The 20,746-nt window shown below is 37.9% G+C and overlaps 1 protein-coding gene across 9 annotated transcripts; it reads right to left on the reverse strand.

The window, feature by feature from the left end:
* Positions 1-985: 985 nt before the first annotated feature.
* On the reverse strand, positions 986-20,339 carry LOC18438011 (CBS domain-containing protein CBSCBSPB5). Of its 9 annotated transcripts, none has more exons than XR_016057670.1 (14): positions 19,617-20,339; positions 14,886-15,051; positions 14,657-14,789; positions 14,379-14,534; positions 13,971-14,049; positions 13,713-13,826; positions 13,522-13,588; positions 4,508-4,582; positions 4,363-4,421; positions 3,842-3,951; positions 3,293-3,426; positions 3,077-3,162; positions 2,893-2,982; positions 986-1,453 (listed from the first exon to the last, which is right to left on the reverse strand). XR_016057670.1 is itself a non-coding variant. In XM_011626552.3 (14 exons), the coding sequence occupies exons 1-14, from the start codon at positions 19,733-19,735 to the stop codon at positions 1,277-1,279; spliced, it is 1,596 nt and encodes a 531-aa protein (XP_011624854.1). In that variant the 5' UTR covers positions 19,736-20,339; the 3' UTR covers positions 986-1,276. The 9 variants fall into 9 exon arrangements, 5 of the variants coding, with proteins under 5 accessions (XP_011624854.1, XP_088725768.1, XP_006848282.1 ...); XR_016057669.1 differs by having other exon boundaries at positions 14,364-14,534; XM_011626552.3 differs by having other exon boundaries at positions 4,508-4,613.
* Positions 20,340-20,746: the final 407 nt, after the last annotated feature.

Here is a 20,746-nt window from a genome sequence, read left to right on the forward strand (position 1 = left end):
GAAAGGTCTTATAGGATCATTGCTCTTTTCTAATATACAAAAGAATTTACTTGGAAAATTTCTTTTGTTGAAATTATTCTATAAGTAGTAGAGATTATATCATAAAAATTTGATATTTGAAAAATACAACTAGCATGGATTTTTGTCGATGGAGTAAATAGATAGTAAACTCCCGAAAGAGCAAAAAATCTATTGTGTTCTTTTAATGAGACATGGACAATATTACAATAATTAAATTACCCTAATACTACTTTAAGGTATTACGGTATTTTAATTACCGTAATATTCCTTCAACTTATTACGATATTTACATTACTGTAATGTTATTAGGATAATTAAATTACCGTAATACTTTAGTATTACGGTATTTTAATTACTGTAGTACTCATTCAACTTATTATGGTATTTAAATTACCGTAATGTTCTTTACGATAAAAAAACTACAGTGAAGGTTATTTTGGTAAAAAAAAAGCCGAAAAATTGTGAGAAAAAGTGTTGTAGGTGAGGCTTTGAAAATTTTGAGCTTTTTTTTTTCGATTATAGTAAAATATAGGTATATTAGCGATAACTTCCCTATAGAAAAAGGCTTTTTTTTTTTTTCTTTTTTAACTTTTGGGGTAATGGAAAAATATTTGAAGAGAGAGATCTTACCTTTAAAAAACAAAAGCATATATGGGCTGGGACCTAGCCCAGCCTGAAAGACATTATTGGGTCGACAGCGGGCCAGGCCTTCCCAACCTGGGCCAAAAATTTCAGGCTTTTTTGGGCCCGGGCCAGGGGTGGCAGCCCTAATCAAAACACGTAAAATATCAAATATTTGACATTTCACCCCTTTGTCAGGACACTCGTATTCTAACTTACAATCACTTATCCTTTCAAGGGATTTCTGAAATTAAATCAAAAGAATCTGATCAAACGTTAAACAGGTCATTTCTTTGGGTCCTTTCGATAAATTACTCAGTAATTAAATTCACTACTAACACAATTTATTGCCTGAATACCACAATCAAGCAACAGTTATTATTATTATTTTTTTGAGAAATTATCAAGCAACAATTATTCACTCAGTAATTTTACAGTATCGCAGAACTTGAGCACAGCATAATTTAATAAGTTACAGAAGGGGCCAGCAAAGGGCTCAGATCAGCTCCCTGAATAAATTACAGCTCTCAATACAGTTAGGTTATCGTTTTTCATAGAATATAAGATTTTTCACATAATCATCAATTGCCCAAACAGTAGCTATCAAAAAAAAGAATTTCCCCATTTATCCCTGCTACGAGCCAGCTCTTTTTAAGTATGCCATTACCCCAAGCCCAGCCACAAGGGCAGCTCCCGCAGCCACTGCACTATAAGCAGCAGCCCATGCATCTTTGTGTGCAAAATCCATGCTTCCGGGCCCAATACTCTGATAAGAACCCGAATCTGAATAATCCAAATATAGCTTCAAACCCTGCAAAAATATAAATAAAAAATAAAACAAAAATGTTAGTAGTAAATCAAAGGTTTCTATACTATGCATCATGGGGTATCCTTTAGTTCCTAGCACTCCTCAACCGTTCGCTGTTCAAATTTGACGGATCTTTTTTGTCTGTGGGGATGGGGAGAGAGGGAGCTAGGAAACTATAAAAACCCGAATGATAGCATAGAATACTTTCCAATTGAAAACAATAGGGTAAACGAAAATGGCATCACGAAAGAAATGGAAAAAAAAATAATTCGAGTGTTGGGTCAACAACAGCCTGAAGAAATGACCTCTCACAACGTCTACTCAATTAGACAACACAAACTATAAGGGGAAAGTATACCATCCAACAACACGTCACAATAATGGGACATCCACCATATGTTTCCTAAATGGATGGTGGAGATTAACTGCTGGACATTCACCTACTTATGATTCATGTCCACCATCTGTTTTAAAGGAGTGAATAGCAGGTCTTGAATATTATACACCATGAGTGTGTGGTATACTACTTACTCTCTGACATTAACAATGTCCACTCAAGTAGAGAGCACATGAAAAGGAAAGGGTACACCCTACAAAAGTGGCATACAATATGTGATACACCAATGGGTTCACTATCTAATTCATTAACTGACGCTCAAGACGACCCCTAGTTCCAGACAACGAGCCCGGCTATGCTCAATCTCTGCTGTCAGCTTGAAAGAATGCATGGTGGATGTCCCCTTAAAGTACCATATACTAAACTCCAAATGGTGTATTATATACTTACCCGATACAAAAAGTATTTTTATATTATGGATTTGGCTGGAACTTAAACTCATGATTAAGAAAAGAGTAGTGATGCTAGAAGCATGGGAGTAAGAGTCATCAGGCAGGGTTGCGAGTGTAAGAAACCTATAGATTAACAGGCACCAAATGCTGCTAGAAAGAGGAGTTTGAGTTCGACAGTATTCATATACCAGATAGAGTATAATGGCAATATTCAGTTTGATAGTGCAAAGCTACAAGTTTTATAATATTAGATGCCATCTCAAGCTAGCTGGTTGTACCATATGGAGACTAATTTTGAGAAAATGAAATAATACATTATTTTTGTAGATTACATCAATCAAAAAAGAAAAAACAAATCAACCTGGTTGAGAGGTACCATATCATCTCACCAAGATTCAATGCAATGCATAACCAATAAAACACATTACAGTTATGCCCCCGGACTGGTTGGCACCATGAGACAATCGCATCTAATATCAATGTGGGCCAGCTAAAACAAAAGCATATTTGAAGAAAAAAGAGGACAAGAAGCTCAAAAAACATAAACGGTTCTCATTTATATTTTAATCTGTAACCAAAGTTCCAATCATATGTGCATGATTGGGACTTAACCCAAAGTATTCATGTTTGGAAAATAATGGTTTTCTTTTTACCTTCCAACCAGCTTGTCGAGCATGATCCACAGCAGCTGTAAGGTCGCTGTCTGTTGCAAGTAATACTTTGTCGCGCTCTTCATCTTCATACTGCAATAGATAACTCCAAGTTAAGCATGAAACAACTTGCATAACATGTGCAATTCCCATGGAAATTCACAGCACAATAGAGCAATTTGAGTACCAATATTTGTGGCAGATGGTTCCTATCAATGTCATCCCCCATCCTCTGAACAATGGATGTTAGAAGCTCTGATAAACTACCTGTACCTAACCTCAGCAACCCAAGCAAGAAACTTCATAAATGTTTTTCTTGAAAGAAATAACTCCATAAAAGTTTCAAAGCAAAATGTCAAATTTCGAGATTAATAACACATAATTGCTCAGTGGGAGTATTTACCACAGTTAAACCTATGCATACGGCCCTTTTTGTCCTCCAGCTTAAAAGTGAAGGCACTTGCCAGCCCTGTAGATGGATATAGAGATCTCCCTGTTTCAGTTCCATCTGATGCCACTCTTGTTGCAGATCCTTCACTGGAAAACAATATACATGCATGAAAGTTGACCATCAGCATTTTTTCAGCATTTTTTTAACAATACACTGGAAACTATGCTCAGAAAGATGGTTTGACTCAACTTGAGCTTCCTGTCAGTGCAACGAACTTAAAAGCAAGAGAACAACGTACTCAGCAACCTTACACTATTATTTGTTTTCACTATTGCAATTCTTCAGTTATACAACTTACAATGAACTAAACTCAGGTATTGATAGAGATAAAAACTGTGAAATGGTTTAGTATCTTATTCTCTAATTCTTTTTCTCGATATTTGAATTTCTCAGAAAAAATGCAAAAGGTTGAAAAACTTGCAGAACTAGAGCGTGAAATTTGGCTCCTTTGACTTCTCAAATATTGATCTAAGATGCATACTGAAAAGAACAATATATAACCTTTGTGTATCGTCATCATCTTCTGGTGGTCCCAAGGACATTGCTGTATCCCAAAACTTTTGCATCATTGTACTAGTCGTTTCATTGCCAACAGCCCCAACACTTCCCACCTAGAAATTCCATAATACATGCCAAGATCAATCTAGATCTTGTTTAGCATTAAAATAATCATTCTACAGAAGAATTCTTAACTTACTTTCCACTGTAAAATAAATGAGGATCTAAATATGGCATATATAACATAATTCAAAGGAGTATTGTGTGCAGTTGTCAGAAGAAAAAACAAAACTATACCAAATTGTCGACTACAAGCCATTTTCAAATCTTTATAGGTTACTCCGACATTATCAAATTGTCAGCACAATCTATTCCATATTGTTTGATAGGTGACTCCAACATTACACGCTAGCCCACTTTTCCAGTTTAGCATGTATTCTTGACTTTACTAAACCGTAATCTTCTTAATAAGAAAATTGTCAAACACCAGCACAAATGGATAGTAACAGATAGCATCAACTAACCGTGGCTACAGCTGCGTGTGTAACTTGTATTACATCAATAACAGCAACAATGAAGCCCCCTGCCATAAGACATCAAGAAAGCATGAGGAAAACACTCAAGAGAGACAGATTATAACATTCAGCCCTGTAATGGACAGAACTTCACCTTTGTCTACAACTGGAAGGTGTAAGAATTTCCCATCATGCATGATGTGCAGAGCATCAACAATTGGTGTATCAACTGTTGCACATTCAGGATTTGGGGTCATGACCTGGATATCAGGGTCCAATACTTGGATCTTAGAAAGCCAATAAGTTTGAGACTTCTAAAACAGGATAAGCATTGGCATTTACTTGTTCACACACACCGAGCATATGGAAAAGGATTTTGTCTATGTGGACCGCTAAACTATCTGCCTTCTTTATAAGGGGCATTTTTGGGCCCAAATTTTGCACATGCACTCTCTTAGACCCCGAGAACAAGCTCATGAATTTTTTTGAAAAAGAACACTAGAAACACAAATAAATACACACACACATGCGCAGAAACACGCACTCACACACACACAGAAACACACATACGATAGAGATGTGGCAAAAATTTCATGCTGGTTGCCAATCTAACACAACCCTCACCATTTCTTATCGTTGCATAGCAATGAAACTGAAATGGAAGTTCTATAGGATGGTTGTAACACTAGCCATGCTTTACGGGACAGAATGTTGGGCGGTCAAGAAATAACATATCTATAGAATGAGAATGGCTGAGATGAGAATGTTGAGATAGATGAATGGAAAGACAAGAAAGGATAGAAATTGGAATGAATACAACTGAGGAAACTTCGGGGTAGCTCAAATAAGCGATAAGATGAGGGAAAGTAGACATATACAGTTTGGCCATGTGCAGTGTCGACCTAGAAAAGCGCCAGTTAGGGGGGGGGGAGATTTGCTTGAAGTAGACAGCTTTGGTAAAAAGAAAGGCCAAAAAGGATATGGATGGAAGTAGTGTGAAGTGATGTGGTGACATATGATTTGAATGAGGGTATTGCCCTTAATAAAGTGGAATGGCAAAACAGGAACCAAGTAGCCATCCCCAAATAGATGTGATTGGGCTCAAATGATGATGAAGATGATATATTTATACACACACACACACACACATAGTGTGTGTGTGTGTGTAAAGTGAGAAAACTCTGTAAACACAGGTTCTTTTAAGGAGAGAAAAAATGGTTTCTAGATCTAGGGCTTAGGGAAATTTGCATAAGGGAAAAGCATAGAATAAGCCTGTTACCTTTGATATAAAAAAAAAGAAAAGTTACAATCACCCATAGGCATCAGTTCTGAAATTTGGCTGCTAGGATTGTACAACTGACCACATTCAAGTCCGAGAAAAATTTCCTCAAAGTTTGTGTGGAGACATTACACACCCTAATTATCCAATTTTACATCTAACGTCTTGAGGTGTTTGTGACCATTGGGTACAAAAGGTAACATTGTCATTATATATCATTCCTCGTTTGGCTCCAAATTCTGTATCTGGCTTATTCATACCACATGGACAATTTAATAAAAACAAAATTGATGTTGAGTTCTTGAAGGCCTATATCTAGCCCACCAAAGAACTTGATGACTTTCATCCACCGAGTTCAAGAAAACCATTTCCTAGGGATTTTTTCAAAAATTTATGTCATAAGCTTGTTTGATGTGTTGAACAGATTGTTCATGCAAAATTTGGAGGCAACAAAATCCCCCCAAGGGACATAAAATTGGGGATGGAAGATATTCTAGCAGTCTGCCAGCAACCCAAATCCTTTATACATCCATATAGAGTCCAGAAGAAAATATATAATTTTTGATAAAGACCAACAACTCTGGTCAAATATGCTATACTTGAGAAATTCATTGGGTATCCAGCACAAACAGAGGTTGGTTAATAGGTTACTCATGAACATTTCATTTGAATATAGAAGAAAGATTAACATTAAGCATCCCAATCCGATAACTTGTTATCAAAATGTGTTCCTTTCAACGCTTTCTATATTTCCAGTAACTAGTGATGGCACCCAAGGCAGCCAAGAGATGGTGTGCCAAGGCAGGCAGATAAGGACCACATATGAAACCTAGAAAAACTCAAGGTGGGGCATGAGTCCCTAGGAGGACTGTAAAGGGAAGCGCCCAAAGGTTTAATGAACCAGAACCGGCTGGTTCTTGTACGGGAATCAAGTAATTCCCTTGTCTTGGGGAATTACCGAAGTCAGGGGCAAGAGAGAAGTGGAAATACAGGGGTTTGAATCCTCTCTCTCTCTCCCTTTTAATGGAGAAAGAGCAGGCAATCTCTTTCTCTCTATTTATCTTCCAGTGTTTTAAAATGCGGCAGCATCGCCGCATATGTGGTCGCATCATGAGGGATGCGCTCGCATCGGCATTGCAAATTGGTGCATATGTGCTTATGATAGATGCAGCCGCCGCACCATGGCCGTATCGCTCCCATATGTTTCCTCTCTCTCTCTCCCTTTTAATGGAGAAAGAGCAGGCAATCTCTTTCTCTCTATTATCTTCCAGTGTTTTAAAATGCGGCAGCATCGCCGCATATGTGGCCGCATCATGAGGGATGCGCTCGCATCGGCATTGCAAATTGGTGCATATGTGCTTATGATAGATGCGGCCGCCGCATCAGGCCGCACCATGGCCGTATCGCTCGCATATGTTTTCCGCAGAAAAAGTTATCGATTTTGCCCCTCAAAATGGTCGTTTTGAATTTTCAAAGTTTAGGGAGACAGTTTCGGGGGTTATTATACCCCCTAAATGAAGATTTTTTTTGCATCAAATCGAGGGAAAACTTTTTTTGGCAGAATTTGTTTTTTCATCCAAATCTTCAATTTGGCGGTTGTTTGATACTTGGATGTTCATTTGATGCCTGTGATTGTTGATTTGGGGATGTTAAGGTGAATTTGAGATAAGAAATTGGGGGTTTCAGAGGCCGTGAAGAAATCGAGCACTACTTCACAGAGTCGGTAACTTTTTATTACTTTTTGTACAATAATACTGTTATACTTATTTTTGGGACAATGTCTTCTTCCCAATATTCTAGTAATAAAGATCCAGCTTGAAAATATGCTAAACTTAAAAACCCAAGAGATAGAAATTGTGTGATATGCAGGCTCTGTGAAGATGCTTATATGGGTGGTATTTTTCGACAAAAAGAGCATTTAGCCAGAATTTCTGAGAATGTAAGAGCATGCCCACAAGCTACAAATGATGTAAAAAAGGAGATTAGAGAATATTTGGATAGATTAAAAAAAGATAAAGAGAAAGAAAGAGAAAGAAAGAAAGGAATTACTTGATGATATGATTTTATTTGATGATGTTGATGATGATGATGATGATATGTCTGAAGTTGCTATGAGGCAAAGGGGTACTCATACTCCAACCTCAAGAGAGAGGGTTATAAATATTGGTGGTAGTGCTGAGAGAAGAACACCTCTCTCTAAGGGGCCAATGGATTCTTTATTCACCCCTAGCCCCGAAATTGTGGTTTAAGAGAGAGAAAAAAACAAAACAAACCACAATTGAAAATAAATATAAGAAAGAATAAAGGAAGGCGGTATGTAAGTGGATTGCAAAGTGGATTTACATGGCCGGCATTCCTTTTAATACTATAACTCTGGATAGTTTTGCATGTATGGTCCAGGCAATTAGGCAATATGGCCCAAGACTTATTCCTCCTTCACTACATGAGGTTAGGGAGCCCCTGTTGAAGGATGTTATATTTGATGTGAATAAAATTTTGATTTCTCAGATAGAAGGGTGGGAGAAATATGGGACCACTATTATGTGTGATGGTTGGTCCGATGGGAAATCAAGGGCATTCATTAATTTTTTGGTTAACTGCCCAACACATACTTTTTTTTATAAGTTTATTGATGCATCAGACAAGTCGCATGATGGTACATACTTGTGTGGCTTGATGGATGAGATTATCGATTTTGTTGGGGAGCAAAATATGGTACAAATTATCACTGACAATGATGCCAACTATGCTGCAACTGGGCATTTCTTGACTTTGAAAAGGAAGCATATGTTTTGGACTCCTTGTGCAGCTCACTGTGTTAATCGTATGCTTAAGAAAATGGGTACAACATCTTTATTTAGTGGAGTGATTTCAAGAGCTATATTTGTTGTTGGATTTATTTACAATCACACAATAGTCCTAAGTATGGAGGTCTTTTACAAAGAAGAGAGAATTAGTGAGACCGGGCATCACTAGATTTGCCACGTCATTTCTCACTCTTCGAAGCCTAGCCAAGCAAAAAAGTGCCTTGAGGACCATGTTTGCTTCAGAGCAATGGAGTCAAAGCAAATGGTCAAAGCATAAGGATGGGAGAAAGGCTGAAAAAATTATTCTGAATACATCTTTTTGGAGTCAAATAATTCTTGCATTGGAGGTGGCTCGCCCTTTAGTGAGAGTGCTTCGACTGGTTGATGGTGATGCGAAGCCCGCTATGGGCTACATACATGAGGCAATGACTAGGGCAAGAACTGAAATAAAAGATGTTTTAAAGGATGATGAAAATATGCGCAAGGCTATACTTGAAATTATTGATAAGAGATGAGATACTCAGCTTCACAAGCACCTCCATTCAGCCGGTTACTTTCTAAACCGATCTCTTCACTACAAGCACCCATCCATTGAGTCAGATCGTGTAATAAATGGTGGGTTCTTAGATGTGCTGGAGAGGTTGGTGCCAGACAAAGATATCCAGGATGAGATCCAGGGCCATGAATTGATTAAGTTCAAGTTAGCCTCGGAAAACTTTGGAAGAGATATTGCCACTCGAAATAGGGGCACTATAGATCCAGGTAAAGGCCAAAAGCCCAAAAATAATCTTACTTGTCTCTTACTTTATATATAGTTCAATTGTTTATTTTATACCCTTAATTTTTAACTATCTTCTAAATTATAAAATATTATACAACTGCATGGTGGGCATTATATTGAAGCAAGACACCAAATCTACAATGTCTCACTATTCGAGTGTTGAATCTCACATGTAGCTCATCTGATTGTGAGCGCAATTGGAGTGCATTTGAGCATGTAAGTCCTTTACTCCTTATTCCTTAATCCTTATTTCTTGAATTTCAATTTTCTAATCTAAAATCTAATTTATCTGATTTCAAATTTCTACCACAGCTCCATACGAAAAAAAGAAATAGGTTGGAGCAGAAAAAGTTGAATGATTTGATTTATGTGCAGTATAATGAGCAGCTTAGGGAGAGGAATGAAAATCACACGAAGCTCAACCCTATTCAATTATATGAAGCTGATGGTGATTCCTTAAGTGAGTGGACCATGGATCCAAGACAAGAGCGTGTGTTTGAGGGTGAGGATCTTACATGGCTTGATGTCGAGCTAGCAACAGGGGCAAATGAAGAAGATCGAGCTAACATTAGAGCACAAAGGGGTAGAGGAGCTGCTGGGTCTAGTCGCACTTGCAAATTAGCTACAGAGGTCGAGGAGGAGGAAGCTGACTCAGAAGAGACCGATGAAGAAGAATACAAGGAGGCTGTCGAGGATGATATTGATGATGCGCATGATGACTCTCAAGATGATTTGTCTGATTGATATTTGAAAAAATGAAGTTCAAATTTCAAAATTAACTCTCAAAATGGATGATTGTATTAAGTTATTAACTATTAACTCTTCTTGAGCTTGACTTTTGGTTTGTATTTTGTAATATCACTATTTTGTGCTTATGGTCGTTGAAGGATGTGCTTATGGTCCAAATTTGTGCTTATGGTTGCTGATTGTTGAATGCTTTATGAAGCTAGTTTCAAGTTTCTAGTTTCTATCAGGGGAAAATGGATAACTGGATATAGAATCTCCGACAACAAATAGTTTTGAAGTTAATCATTAAACTAAAATACCTACTATCACATATATCACCTTCATATTTTTTTTTATGCATTAACTTATTTTTTTAGATTTTTTAGAATTTCTTTACATTTATTGACCTCATCTGGACCGCATCGAGCCACATCGCTGCATTGGCCCCCCACCGCATCAGGGTCGCATCCTGCATTTTAAAACACTGTTATCCTCAATGGATTTTTCTCTTGTTTGGTGAGGGGGAAAGAAGAACAGCAGCCCAAAGCAAACAGGGTTGGGGAATGGAACACTCTCTAAAACACAGCAAAGTAGACATCCTTCCACTCACAAAGCTGCAGAATTTTACCATCCTCATTCCAGAATGGAATTTTATAGCCCCTTTTATTTCTCTCTTGTCCAATGCTTTACAGCAGACACCCTAAGTATACTGATTTTTGTAGAGATAAAAGAACCCTCTGCCCTGCCAGTTTTCAGAGTGAGAAACCCCAAAACCTTGAACTTTCTCTAGAGAGATGAGAGCCCCCAGAATCTCTGGTCTGCAAAGAGTCGAAAACCCCTAAAATCTCTGACTTTACTCTGGTATGGAAAGCAATGGAAGGAGCAAAAGCAGCAAGGAGTCCTGGGTTTTCACATACCTGCTGCTGATGTCTTGGGCTTGGCTTCCTTTCTCCTATCAACACCAGATTCAATCATTGCAATCAAGGAATGGGTTTCCTGTCTACTTTTGGTTGATAAGGAAGAAAGGGTCCAGCAGGGGCAAGAAGAAGGGATTGTAACAGCAACAAAGGCTCTGGTGATGTAAGGAGATATGGTGGCATTATTTGTTTTGAACAAGACGAAAATGAAAGATGAAGAACCAAGGAGGAGAGTGGATCTACGATAGAAGGGGAAAAAAAAGGGGGAGAGAAGATGTAACAGGAAGCTTGGAGAGGGAGGGTGTCATGAAGAGAGTGAAGGGGGGACCTCCGCAGAAGAAGATTACAGGGGTTGGGAGGGCCAGCTGGAGGCAACTTGCCTTGACTCAGCGAGCCAACCCTCACCGAGGTGATTTGCACCAGACCAGGTCCGAGTCTGAACCCAATCGGAGTTTCCAAACACTCATCCAGCCAATTAATATCAAAATACTTATCCAATTGCACCATTCAAATAATGCATGGATAGAGATGGGAAAGGGAACTGAAATATACGACTTATCACCAGCTCCAATCTCTTCACTTGATAGATATACTAATTATAAATTATCCATGAGATTATTGTCTTCACTAATAAATTGTTTCTCTATATGAATCCAAATTGGAGATAAATTACAACTTTTCTATTAAAAAATCAATCTACAATGAAAAATAGAGATAAATAAAAGGCTTTTCCCTAATACAAAGTTGCTGTACTGTCAGCTTCACATGATATTTAAGGTTTCTAAAGCAATGTTATTAAAGCCACGATTTCGTACCCAAATGGTCATAGCCCTTGGGTGCTCTAGCTGGCCCCATAGGTTGTCCAGGGAGCAGAAAAAGACCTAAGCCTCCTAAACCTAGTTGCACAGCAGCCCGCTGGCTTATCATGCCAGTAACTGACAAATACAGGGTGGTCATTAAGGAATTTTCAATTTGAGATATGTCAGGGATATATGAGGTGGACTTTGACCCCAGATTCATTCATTAGGTGCAAATGAGTCGCCACCAACCAAATAACCAGAAATGATGAAATTTTGAGTGGTTTAACGTGTTTTTTTGTCATGGTGTATTTCATGGTGCAAAAAGAGCAATCAGAAACGAGAGATCCAAGACCGATTTTGCAACAATAACTTGACGAGCTAGTCAATGGATTAAGAAGGAAACTCCCTCAATCACCGTCAAGGAAGGGAAAGTAATAAGGGTCTTTCCAGCCCTCAACACTCCACTACACCAAGTAGGGCTGTGCCAATATCTAGTTGGCGGAATTGTCTACTACACCAAGCAGGAGAAAAGGGATTTCCTTTCATAAATACAGACATCATCGTCCAAGTAAACCAAAAGAAGATCCAGCAAATCTTAGACAAAAATGACTAAATTGCTCTTACAGTAAGATAGAAATTGCCATACTACCATTGCTCCCAATTTCATACGCACAAATTTCCCTTGGATGTACCCTACACTCAATCGAATTCCTTGATCTAAGTCTCTACGCATGCAGCTGAATTCCCATGCATTAGAACTTTCCACTTTGACCAAGAGTTCCCACTCATTCACCACTCATTCACCACTTTGAAACTCCACACCATAATCCCTTTGACTCGGGGGAATTCCACCCTATCTTCTCTATCGACTTCTTTACATGAAATAACATTTTAACCCTTAACAATAGGTTACCCACACACAAAAAAAAGAAACAAAAAAATAAAAAAATCCCAACATGGCCAAGTTCACAAATAAGAAATTCCAAACTGGTACTTAATTCAAACTCGAATGAAATTCGACCCCCCTAGATTTAATTTACATTACACAGTTTCAACTTCCAAATAAGTAGCTTTTAAATAAGTGACAGTTTAAGTGTCAGCCCTAGATTTAATTTACATTACACAGTTTCAACGTCCAAATAAGTAGCTTTTAAATAAGTGACAGTTTAAGTGTCAGAATTTCTATTCAATTTTAAATTTTTATTAACTAGGAAGTTTTGAAATTTCCATAGTAGAAGAGATATTGATTATTTGTGTGAACTAAGAATAACCTATAGATTTTGTTTCTATGACTATAACAATTCAGCAATTTGAAATGAATAATAACTTCAAAAGGAGAATGTCTCTAGTTAGAGATGTTCCGGGTGGTGGGTGCCTCATCGTGACGTCTAGAACTCCATTCTCACCAGGTCCAAGTTGACAGTCCCAAAAAAAATACCAACCATAACATGATCTGAACCGATAGTCCGGCTGGTCAGAGGAGGATGAAACCTTCACTTTATGGTCTGGACTGAGAATCCATCCAGTTTGATAAGGTTGGGAACCTCACAAAGTTGAACATCTGGCCCGTTATGTTAACTTCGACAGCAAGAGAATAAGAAAATTGAGAACCAAAAAAGTAAATTCCAGCGGAAATGTTTATAAGAAGAAGTTGAAGGTGAGCTTTGTCCCAGATTGTAAATGCCAATATCTTTGAATTGGTCAAAGCTTAAGATGTTCATAACTCCATGGTAGAATCACTCAGGCAAAAGAATCTTCAATATGTATAAAAAAAGCTATCAGACATGCCCTCAATACAGTTCATGTAGCAAGAAACAATAAGAAAAACCAAACATCGCTACAGTAAGAAGACACATACCTTGTCCACAGAAGTTGACTCTGACGAGAGGTCTTGTGCAATGACACGCATCAAAATATCTTTTGAACTGCCAAAATCACATCACAATCAAATACTAAATTCAGGCTTCAAAAATAACTACAGAACCATGGTCAGTATATCCAAAAAAACTCCAAAGATGTAAACAGAGCCATAATTCAGAAGATGCGCACGTAAGGATTCCCAGTGGCTTATTCCCATCTGTTATTATTGCCGAATTTACTCGAAGTTCAAGCATCTTCTTTGTGGTTGTTAACACCGAATCTGTTGGTGAGACTATGGCTACTCTGAAAAAAGCCACCAGGCTCAGTCAACCAGAGGGGCATTAAGCTAGCATATAATTCATCCACATGAAAATTGGGATTCAACTACAGTTGTTTTAAGGGACAAGAAAATGAGAAAGAAAAGGCCCAAATAAGGATATTACCTACTTTGTATTGTCACTAATGATTGTAGCCACATTGGGCCTAAACATTCTCTCCCGAAGAGTATCAATAAAGGTATTAGAACCTGCCAGTTAACAAGAAAAAGGCAGATGATTATCACCAATTGCATTCTTTAGTAGCACTAACAAATAAAATGGGTGTTCCAGATACAAGCTGAGGGGCTAATGTCTAATAAAGAAGTACAAGAGTGCTGTGAAATCACAAAGGGGATAAACATCTATGGGAGTTAAAGAGATCTAATAGACAATTTTTCCATCATTAATTGTGAAGAAAGCAACGGTTTTGAAAGAAGGAAAGAACCCACTACAATTCTACTATATCAAAAGGATAAACACTAATCATAGAAAAAAATGTTCAACCAAAATGCTTTCCACCAACCAGACACATTAGTACCCCATTGTCTTTCCACTCCTTCAACTGCTTTTGCAATGGCTTTACCCTTCTCTGCAGCCCTCTCCATTCGAGCAATAGCATCGTAGAGACATTTTGTAATGTCAAGTAAAGCAATCACTTCACCTTTCTCCACAACAGGCAAATGTCTGAACCTTCCTGCAAAGAATATTCTGTAATTGAGAATTCATGGATTTGAAATTTCAAACAATCTTTATATATTCAACATGCACCCAAAAATTCCACAAACTTTTCAGGATTACAAATAACTCTTTACAAACCATGAACCATCTTTTGCAATGCTTCAACTGCAAGAGTATCTGATAAAACAAAGACCGGGTTCCTTGTCATAACTTTAGAGACAGGTGTATCCTCAAGCTTCAATTCCTGAGCAATGACCCTTGTTGCTATATCCTACCATCAAGGAGAAAAAAAAGAGTCTTCAGATAAAATATGTGAAGAACATTGTAATAAGAATTACGAACCAGCATAAGAAAGACTTCTACAAACCTTATCAGTTATGATACCACAGAGTAAAGCATTTGAGTCGGTTAACAGTGCAGCATCAACTCTACGAGAAGCCATTCGACGGCAGGCTTCATAAACAGTTGTACTGTCAGGAATTGTCAAAGCCTTCGACAATTTCAAGCGCTCTACGGTTCTTTCCCCTGACATTCTGCTCAACAAGATGAAATAGAGACAAATTATAAGGTTTGATGGACCAAAGTAATGAGAAAGGAACTCCTAAACACTAAACTTTTGCAACTCATTTATGCAGAGAAAAAAGGTGAATGAAAGCATTCAGAAAATGAAAGCATTCTGAAAAGGGAGAGCCAAGTACTTAATTTTTCCATTGGTTATCTAAAACTCAAGATAGTGGATCGCCCAATTTTCTGATTCAACAGACAGAATGCTCAACATATGGTTTCAATGGGACTGATCTTTTATATTAACTAGGTATGTTGAAACTAGAATTTTTTAAGAGTCTAATTTACTTCTATGATTAGTTTATTCTAAAAAATGCTCGAGTATACTTCTCTCTTTCACTTGCTTGCTGACCAATGCAACCTTAGCTGTCACATAAACATAGTTTGAAAAATAGGAAGTCAACTCATTCTTGCCTTATTGGCATAAAGAAGTTAGGCATGCTGTTATCTTGATGTGACAAAATAAGACATAATTCTAAAGCAGCTGACGACCTAACCACCCCTGAATTCAAAATAGGCAAATTTTAAGGAAGTGACAAAAGTAAGCAGATCCAAAACATTTATTTTATCCACCTTGTTGGGTTTAGTGATAGCTAAATCACCATACCCATGTTTTATTCTAAAGATTAGGGTATTATGGGAAATAGAAAATTGACTTTCTTGGAAAGAAAGAAAGTGATATCTTTATAAGAGAGTAAAGGAGGACATAATACCCATCCTTTGAGGGTCACCCCTTTAGGGTTTATGGGAATGGATCTCCAATATGGAGATGGGTCTTCAAGAGAGAGACATGGCCTCTGAGAGAGGAGCGGTATTCCTATGAGTTTTGAGTTGGTTAACTTTCATTTCTAGAGAGAGAAAATCTCCACGTTGCTCTCGAGGTTATCTTTTCGGTAGCGGTATTACGGTGGAAAAGAGGATATTGATCGACGGTGTTGCTCGATCGGGAGAGCGGGTTTAGAAGGGAAGATTGGTGATGGTCTTTTACCGATGTTTAGAGGGAGATATACCTCTTTTAACCCAAAACTATAATCTTCATTGTGATAGTGGATTTCTAGTTGTCGAGGTCATGGATGTAGCCCTACGGGGTGAACCACATAAATCTTGTGTTGTTGTGGTGTACCTTTTTTGTGTTTGCTTTATTTCTCGCACTCGATTTCTAGTTGTATTCATTTACTGTGCATTTAGCCAATCATGTACACGATCTTGGGTGGGATCCTGGTGTTTGGGATTCCCGGTTCTGCAAGCTAAACGGTTCCTGAGATCCCTGCAATTGGTATCAGAGCACAAGGTGTGTACAAGGCTAAGGTTTATATTAAGAAAAAGTGGAATGACGAAGTTTTATGGATACATGGTTTGAGGTGGAGAAATATGAAGGCAAATTGTTTGTGAAAATTCCACAATGGAGGCAAGTGAGAAGAAATGAAGAAATATCCATGGTTTGAGATGGAGATATATGAATGCAAAGTGTTTGTGAAAATTCTACAATGGAGGCAAGTATGAAGAAATCAAGAAATCTATTCAATGGAGGTTGTCAAGGCAATTATGGTGATTTTGCTATCAAGGTGGAGATTTTTGGGTTTGGTGATAGCTAAATCACCATACCCATGTTTCTTCTAGAGATTAGGGTATTATGGGAAATAGAAAATTGACTTTCTTGAGAAGCAAGAAAGTGATATCTTTATAAGAGAGTAAAGGAGGACATAATACCCATCCTTTAAGGGTCACCCCTTTGGGGGTTATGGGAATGGATCTCCGATATAGAGATGGGTCTCCAAGAGAGAGACATGGCCTCTGAGATAGGGTCGGTATTCCTATGAGTATTGGGTTGGTTAACTTCCACTTCTAGAGAGATAAAATCTCTACGTTGCTCTCGAGGTTATTTTTCTAGTAGCGGTATTGCGGTAGGAAAGAGGATGTTGATCGACGGTGTTGCTCGGTCGGGAGAACGGGTTTAGAAGGGAAGATCGGTGATGATCTTTTATCGATATTTAGAGAGAGGTCTATCTCTTTTAACTCAAAACTGTAATCTTCATTGTGATAATGGATTTCTAGTTGCCGAGGCCGTGGATGTAGCCCTACGGGGTGAACCACGTAAATCTTGTATTGTTGTGGTGTGCCTTTTTTTTGTTTTTGCTTTATTTCTCGTATTCGATTTATAGTTGTATTCATCTACTTCACATTTAGTCCATCATGTACACGATCTTGGGTGGGACCCAGTGTTTGGATTCCTGGTTCCGCAAACTAAGGGGTTCCCAAGATCCCTACCATTGATAAGTTTGGCACGAGCAAGGCAAAGCTAGTGACGACTCTATTAGCTTCTCATTTCAAGTTGTCTTCCAAGCAAAGTCCGAAGACCGTGGATAAAAAAAAGAATATGACTAAGGTACCGTACGTAAGTGTTGTGGGAAGCCTTATATTTGCCATGGTGTGTACTAGCATATTCGGTTGGTCTCTTGAGTCGCTTTATAGCAAATCCCGGAAAAGCTCATTGGGAAGGTGCAAAATGGGTGCTTCGTTATTTGAGAGGCGCGAGTGATTATGCCATGACATTTAGCAAAGGCTCGAGGGCACATTCAAGACTATGTTGATGCAAATTATGCCGGTGATCTTGATAGAGGAAGATCAATACCGGCTATGTTTTCAAGTTTGAAAATGGACCCGTAAGTTGGATGTCTAAGCTTCAATCAACGGTGGCATTGTCCAGCACCGAGGCGGAATACATGGCTGCAACCGAAGCAAGCAAAGAAGCGGTTTGGCTTCAAGCCCTTATGGGAGAATTGGATATTAATTCTAAGCCCATGGAAATACTTTGTGATAATATGAGTGCCATTAATTTGGCTAAGAATCCCGTTGATCACAAGAGGACGAAGCACATACTAGTTCGATACCATTATGTTCAACAAGTTATTGAAGATGGTTTGGTTTGTTTAGTGAAAGTTGGAACCAAGGAAAATGTGGCGGATATGCTCACGAAGACAGTTCCAGAAGAGAAGTTGGAATGAAGCCTAATTTCTCTAGGCTTCATGAAGAAGTAAAAAAGGGATTATCTGCAAGGCAAGTATGTGATTTACTATTAAAGTGGAGACTGTTGAATGGTGATAGAAAAATCACTCTTTTGGATGCTTTTGTCTTTTACCATTTGTTTGGGGGCTTTTTGGTCACTACAATTAGGTGGCTTGTAAAAAAGCCAAAATAAATGGGTTTTTTGATGGATACGATTCTTCTTGGTTTTAAACTCCACTCCCTTTCTAGAAAAGTGGCTAGGATTCTTTGGGTTGTGTTGAGAAAGGGAAGGAGGTGAAGAAGAATTTTCTTGTCCTATTTTTGGGAGAAATGGTATGAGCTTGTGTTGCTCTTGTTCTTGGGTCATCCGAAGGGAAGCGTGGTAAATCGTGTTTTTGGGTGATCACAAGGAAGGTATTCTTGGTGATGTTTTTTCATCAATTTTTCTCCTTTTGAGGTAATACTGTATCCCCTGTAAATTTCTCTTTTGATAGTGGAATACTTGTCTGCTTGCCATGGACGTAGCCCTACGGGGTGAACCACGCTAAATTGGTGTTGTGGTTTGTCTCTCTAATTTTCTCTCATGACTATGTTTTCCATCTCTAATTTATTTTATTAAATTGTTGTACACGATCCTTGAGCTTATTATTGGATTATCGATTTTACATATTTGTTATTCAATATGTGATATTCGGTGATCGGCTAAATTGGGGTTTCTGGTATTCGGATCTTCAACAAACCTGCATGAATATTATCTTTTTCGTTCATAAATTTCAGTTTTCAAGTTGCATCAACATGTATTTTGCAGTTCTTAAATTAAGTTTTAGTCTTCTTTTTTTTCCCACTCTTTTCTATAGTTTTGTTGTGCAATACTTGAGACAGATATCTTGTAATAATTAACAGTGTACGCTAATGAACCATATAGACCATAATAAATTGCACAAATTAAAATTGGAGCCAGGCCATTGAATCAACAACGAGGAAATTGATAATTAAATATACCAAAAAGTGTTTGTTCATTACATAAAATCAACAAATACATCAATTCTAGTGCACGAATGTGTCAATCATAAGTTGGTGGAATCAAATTAATAAGAAAACTTATCCTCGGTTTTGCATTTGCTAGAACCTCCACTTTGTAAGAACCAGAATTTTGGATTCCACAAAATTAAAATGTCTCTTAAGAAACCGAAATGAGAAATAACCTGCTAATCTGAAAGTTGAAATGAACATCTCATATGGAAATCAGGCTTCCAAAGAAAATACTAAAAGAAAATGGATGCCACCAAATGAGAAGAAGAAAAACACAACAACAAAAAAAAGAAGCAAATTATATGAAACTACAAAACTAGTGATGAATACCATCAAGCTTGCACAAAAATAAAGTAGATACTATCAATTTGCAAAAGAAAATAAGACTTCCAAGAATGAAATGAAGCACTATCAAACTTAAGAAATTAAATGGATGATAAAGTCCCACCAGAAAAACAAAAAAGAAACTACAGAGAAAAAGATAATATAGACATACGGAGAACGAAATGAACCAGATAATCGACCATCATCTGGTGATTTCTTCTTTGATAAACTGTAGACAGGCTTCTGGTTCAACGTAATGTTTTTCCGACCCGAACCACCTGTTTCTTCCATTTTCAAATCCTCAAAGAAAAAAGCAACTCTAAACTATCATTAGAAGAACCCACCAAAAGTTCCAGATAACTTCAGCAATTCTACCAAATTCGCAGCTTATCTCAGAAACTTCAATAAAATATCTTCTTCAAAAAAGTTCTAGGTTTAGATGGCCAAATATGCTTGTTTCCCAAAATCAATCAAATTTCAACAAAAAAAAGCCCTAAAAATGGCATATTAGCTCAGCATTCAATGAAAACTCGCCAGAAAATCTCCTTTAAGAGTTAATACAGCGATAGTATCCAGAAACCGCAGAATAATCGCCGAAGCTCAGATAGAGGGCCAAAAAAATCAGTAGAGAGTTGCGGATGATCACATAATTGGGTCAAAACCGGTCTAAATCCCACCTGAAAAACTCACTGATATCGGGAATTGACGTTTTAGGAGAACCCTTAGCAATTCCAAAGGAAAAAAATCGACGGGAACTACAGATTGAATCAAAATTGCAGCCCAAATTTGGCCGGAATTTGGTCGGAAAGTGAGAATTCGGGTTGGGACGTGAATGGCTTTTTTTCCGGCAAGGCCCTAGGGAAATTCAATCCCGCCGGCCCATTTTCCTGGACCTGGTGCATTCATCCGAGTCATTACTTAAAACGATGGCCACTAAGATTTTGACACGTTGACGTTTTTGACGCCCATCAATTTTTGACCGAGCTCCAACTTTAAAGGGCATGCTCCCCTCTCTCACGCGCCGATTCCAATATTATTCCATTTGTAAACAAACGTGTGCATTATCTTTAACGGGTGGAGCATATCTATCAAAGGTCTACATAATACACAACAAGATGTATTATCTCTAAGACTTGAAAATGCATTATCTCTAAGACTTGAAATCTATTTCTTCTCATATCCATGTTGAGGTCAAGACGATCGAATTGAAGGTTTTTCAACATTAAAACAATATTTTTTAGTGAATATTTATGGTGCGCCTTAATTTGATTGTTTAGGGCCCCACCCTTATATAAACCTTCT

This window comes from Amborella trichopoda, chromosome 6, assembly GCF_054954075.1.
Source record: "Amborella trichopoda isolate Santa Cruz 75 chromosome 6, AtrichopodaSantaCruz75HAP2 v2.0, whole genome shotgun sequence".
Classification (NCBI taxonomy): domain Eukaryota; kingdom Viridiplantae; phylum Streptophyta; class Magnoliopsida; order Amborellales; family Amborellaceae; genus Amborella; species Amborella trichopoda.

What these genes read in the sequence shown, in the direction of transcription:
- LOC18438011 (XM_006848219.4), bottom strand. Translation starts at nt 19,735, where the DNA reads ATGGAAGAAACAGGTGGTTCGGGTCGGAAAAACATTACGTTGAACCAG. An exon ending in ATGGGGTACTAATGTGTCTG is followed by an intron (nt 14,050 to 14,363) that starts GTTGGTGGAAAG and finishes GTTAACTGGCAG; the next exon opens with GTTCTAATACCTTTATTGAT. An exon ending in ATCATTAGTGACAATACAAA is followed by an intron (nt 13,827 to 13,970) that starts GTAGGTAATATC and finishes GGCTTTTTTCAG; the next exon opens with AGTAGCCATAGTCTCACCAA.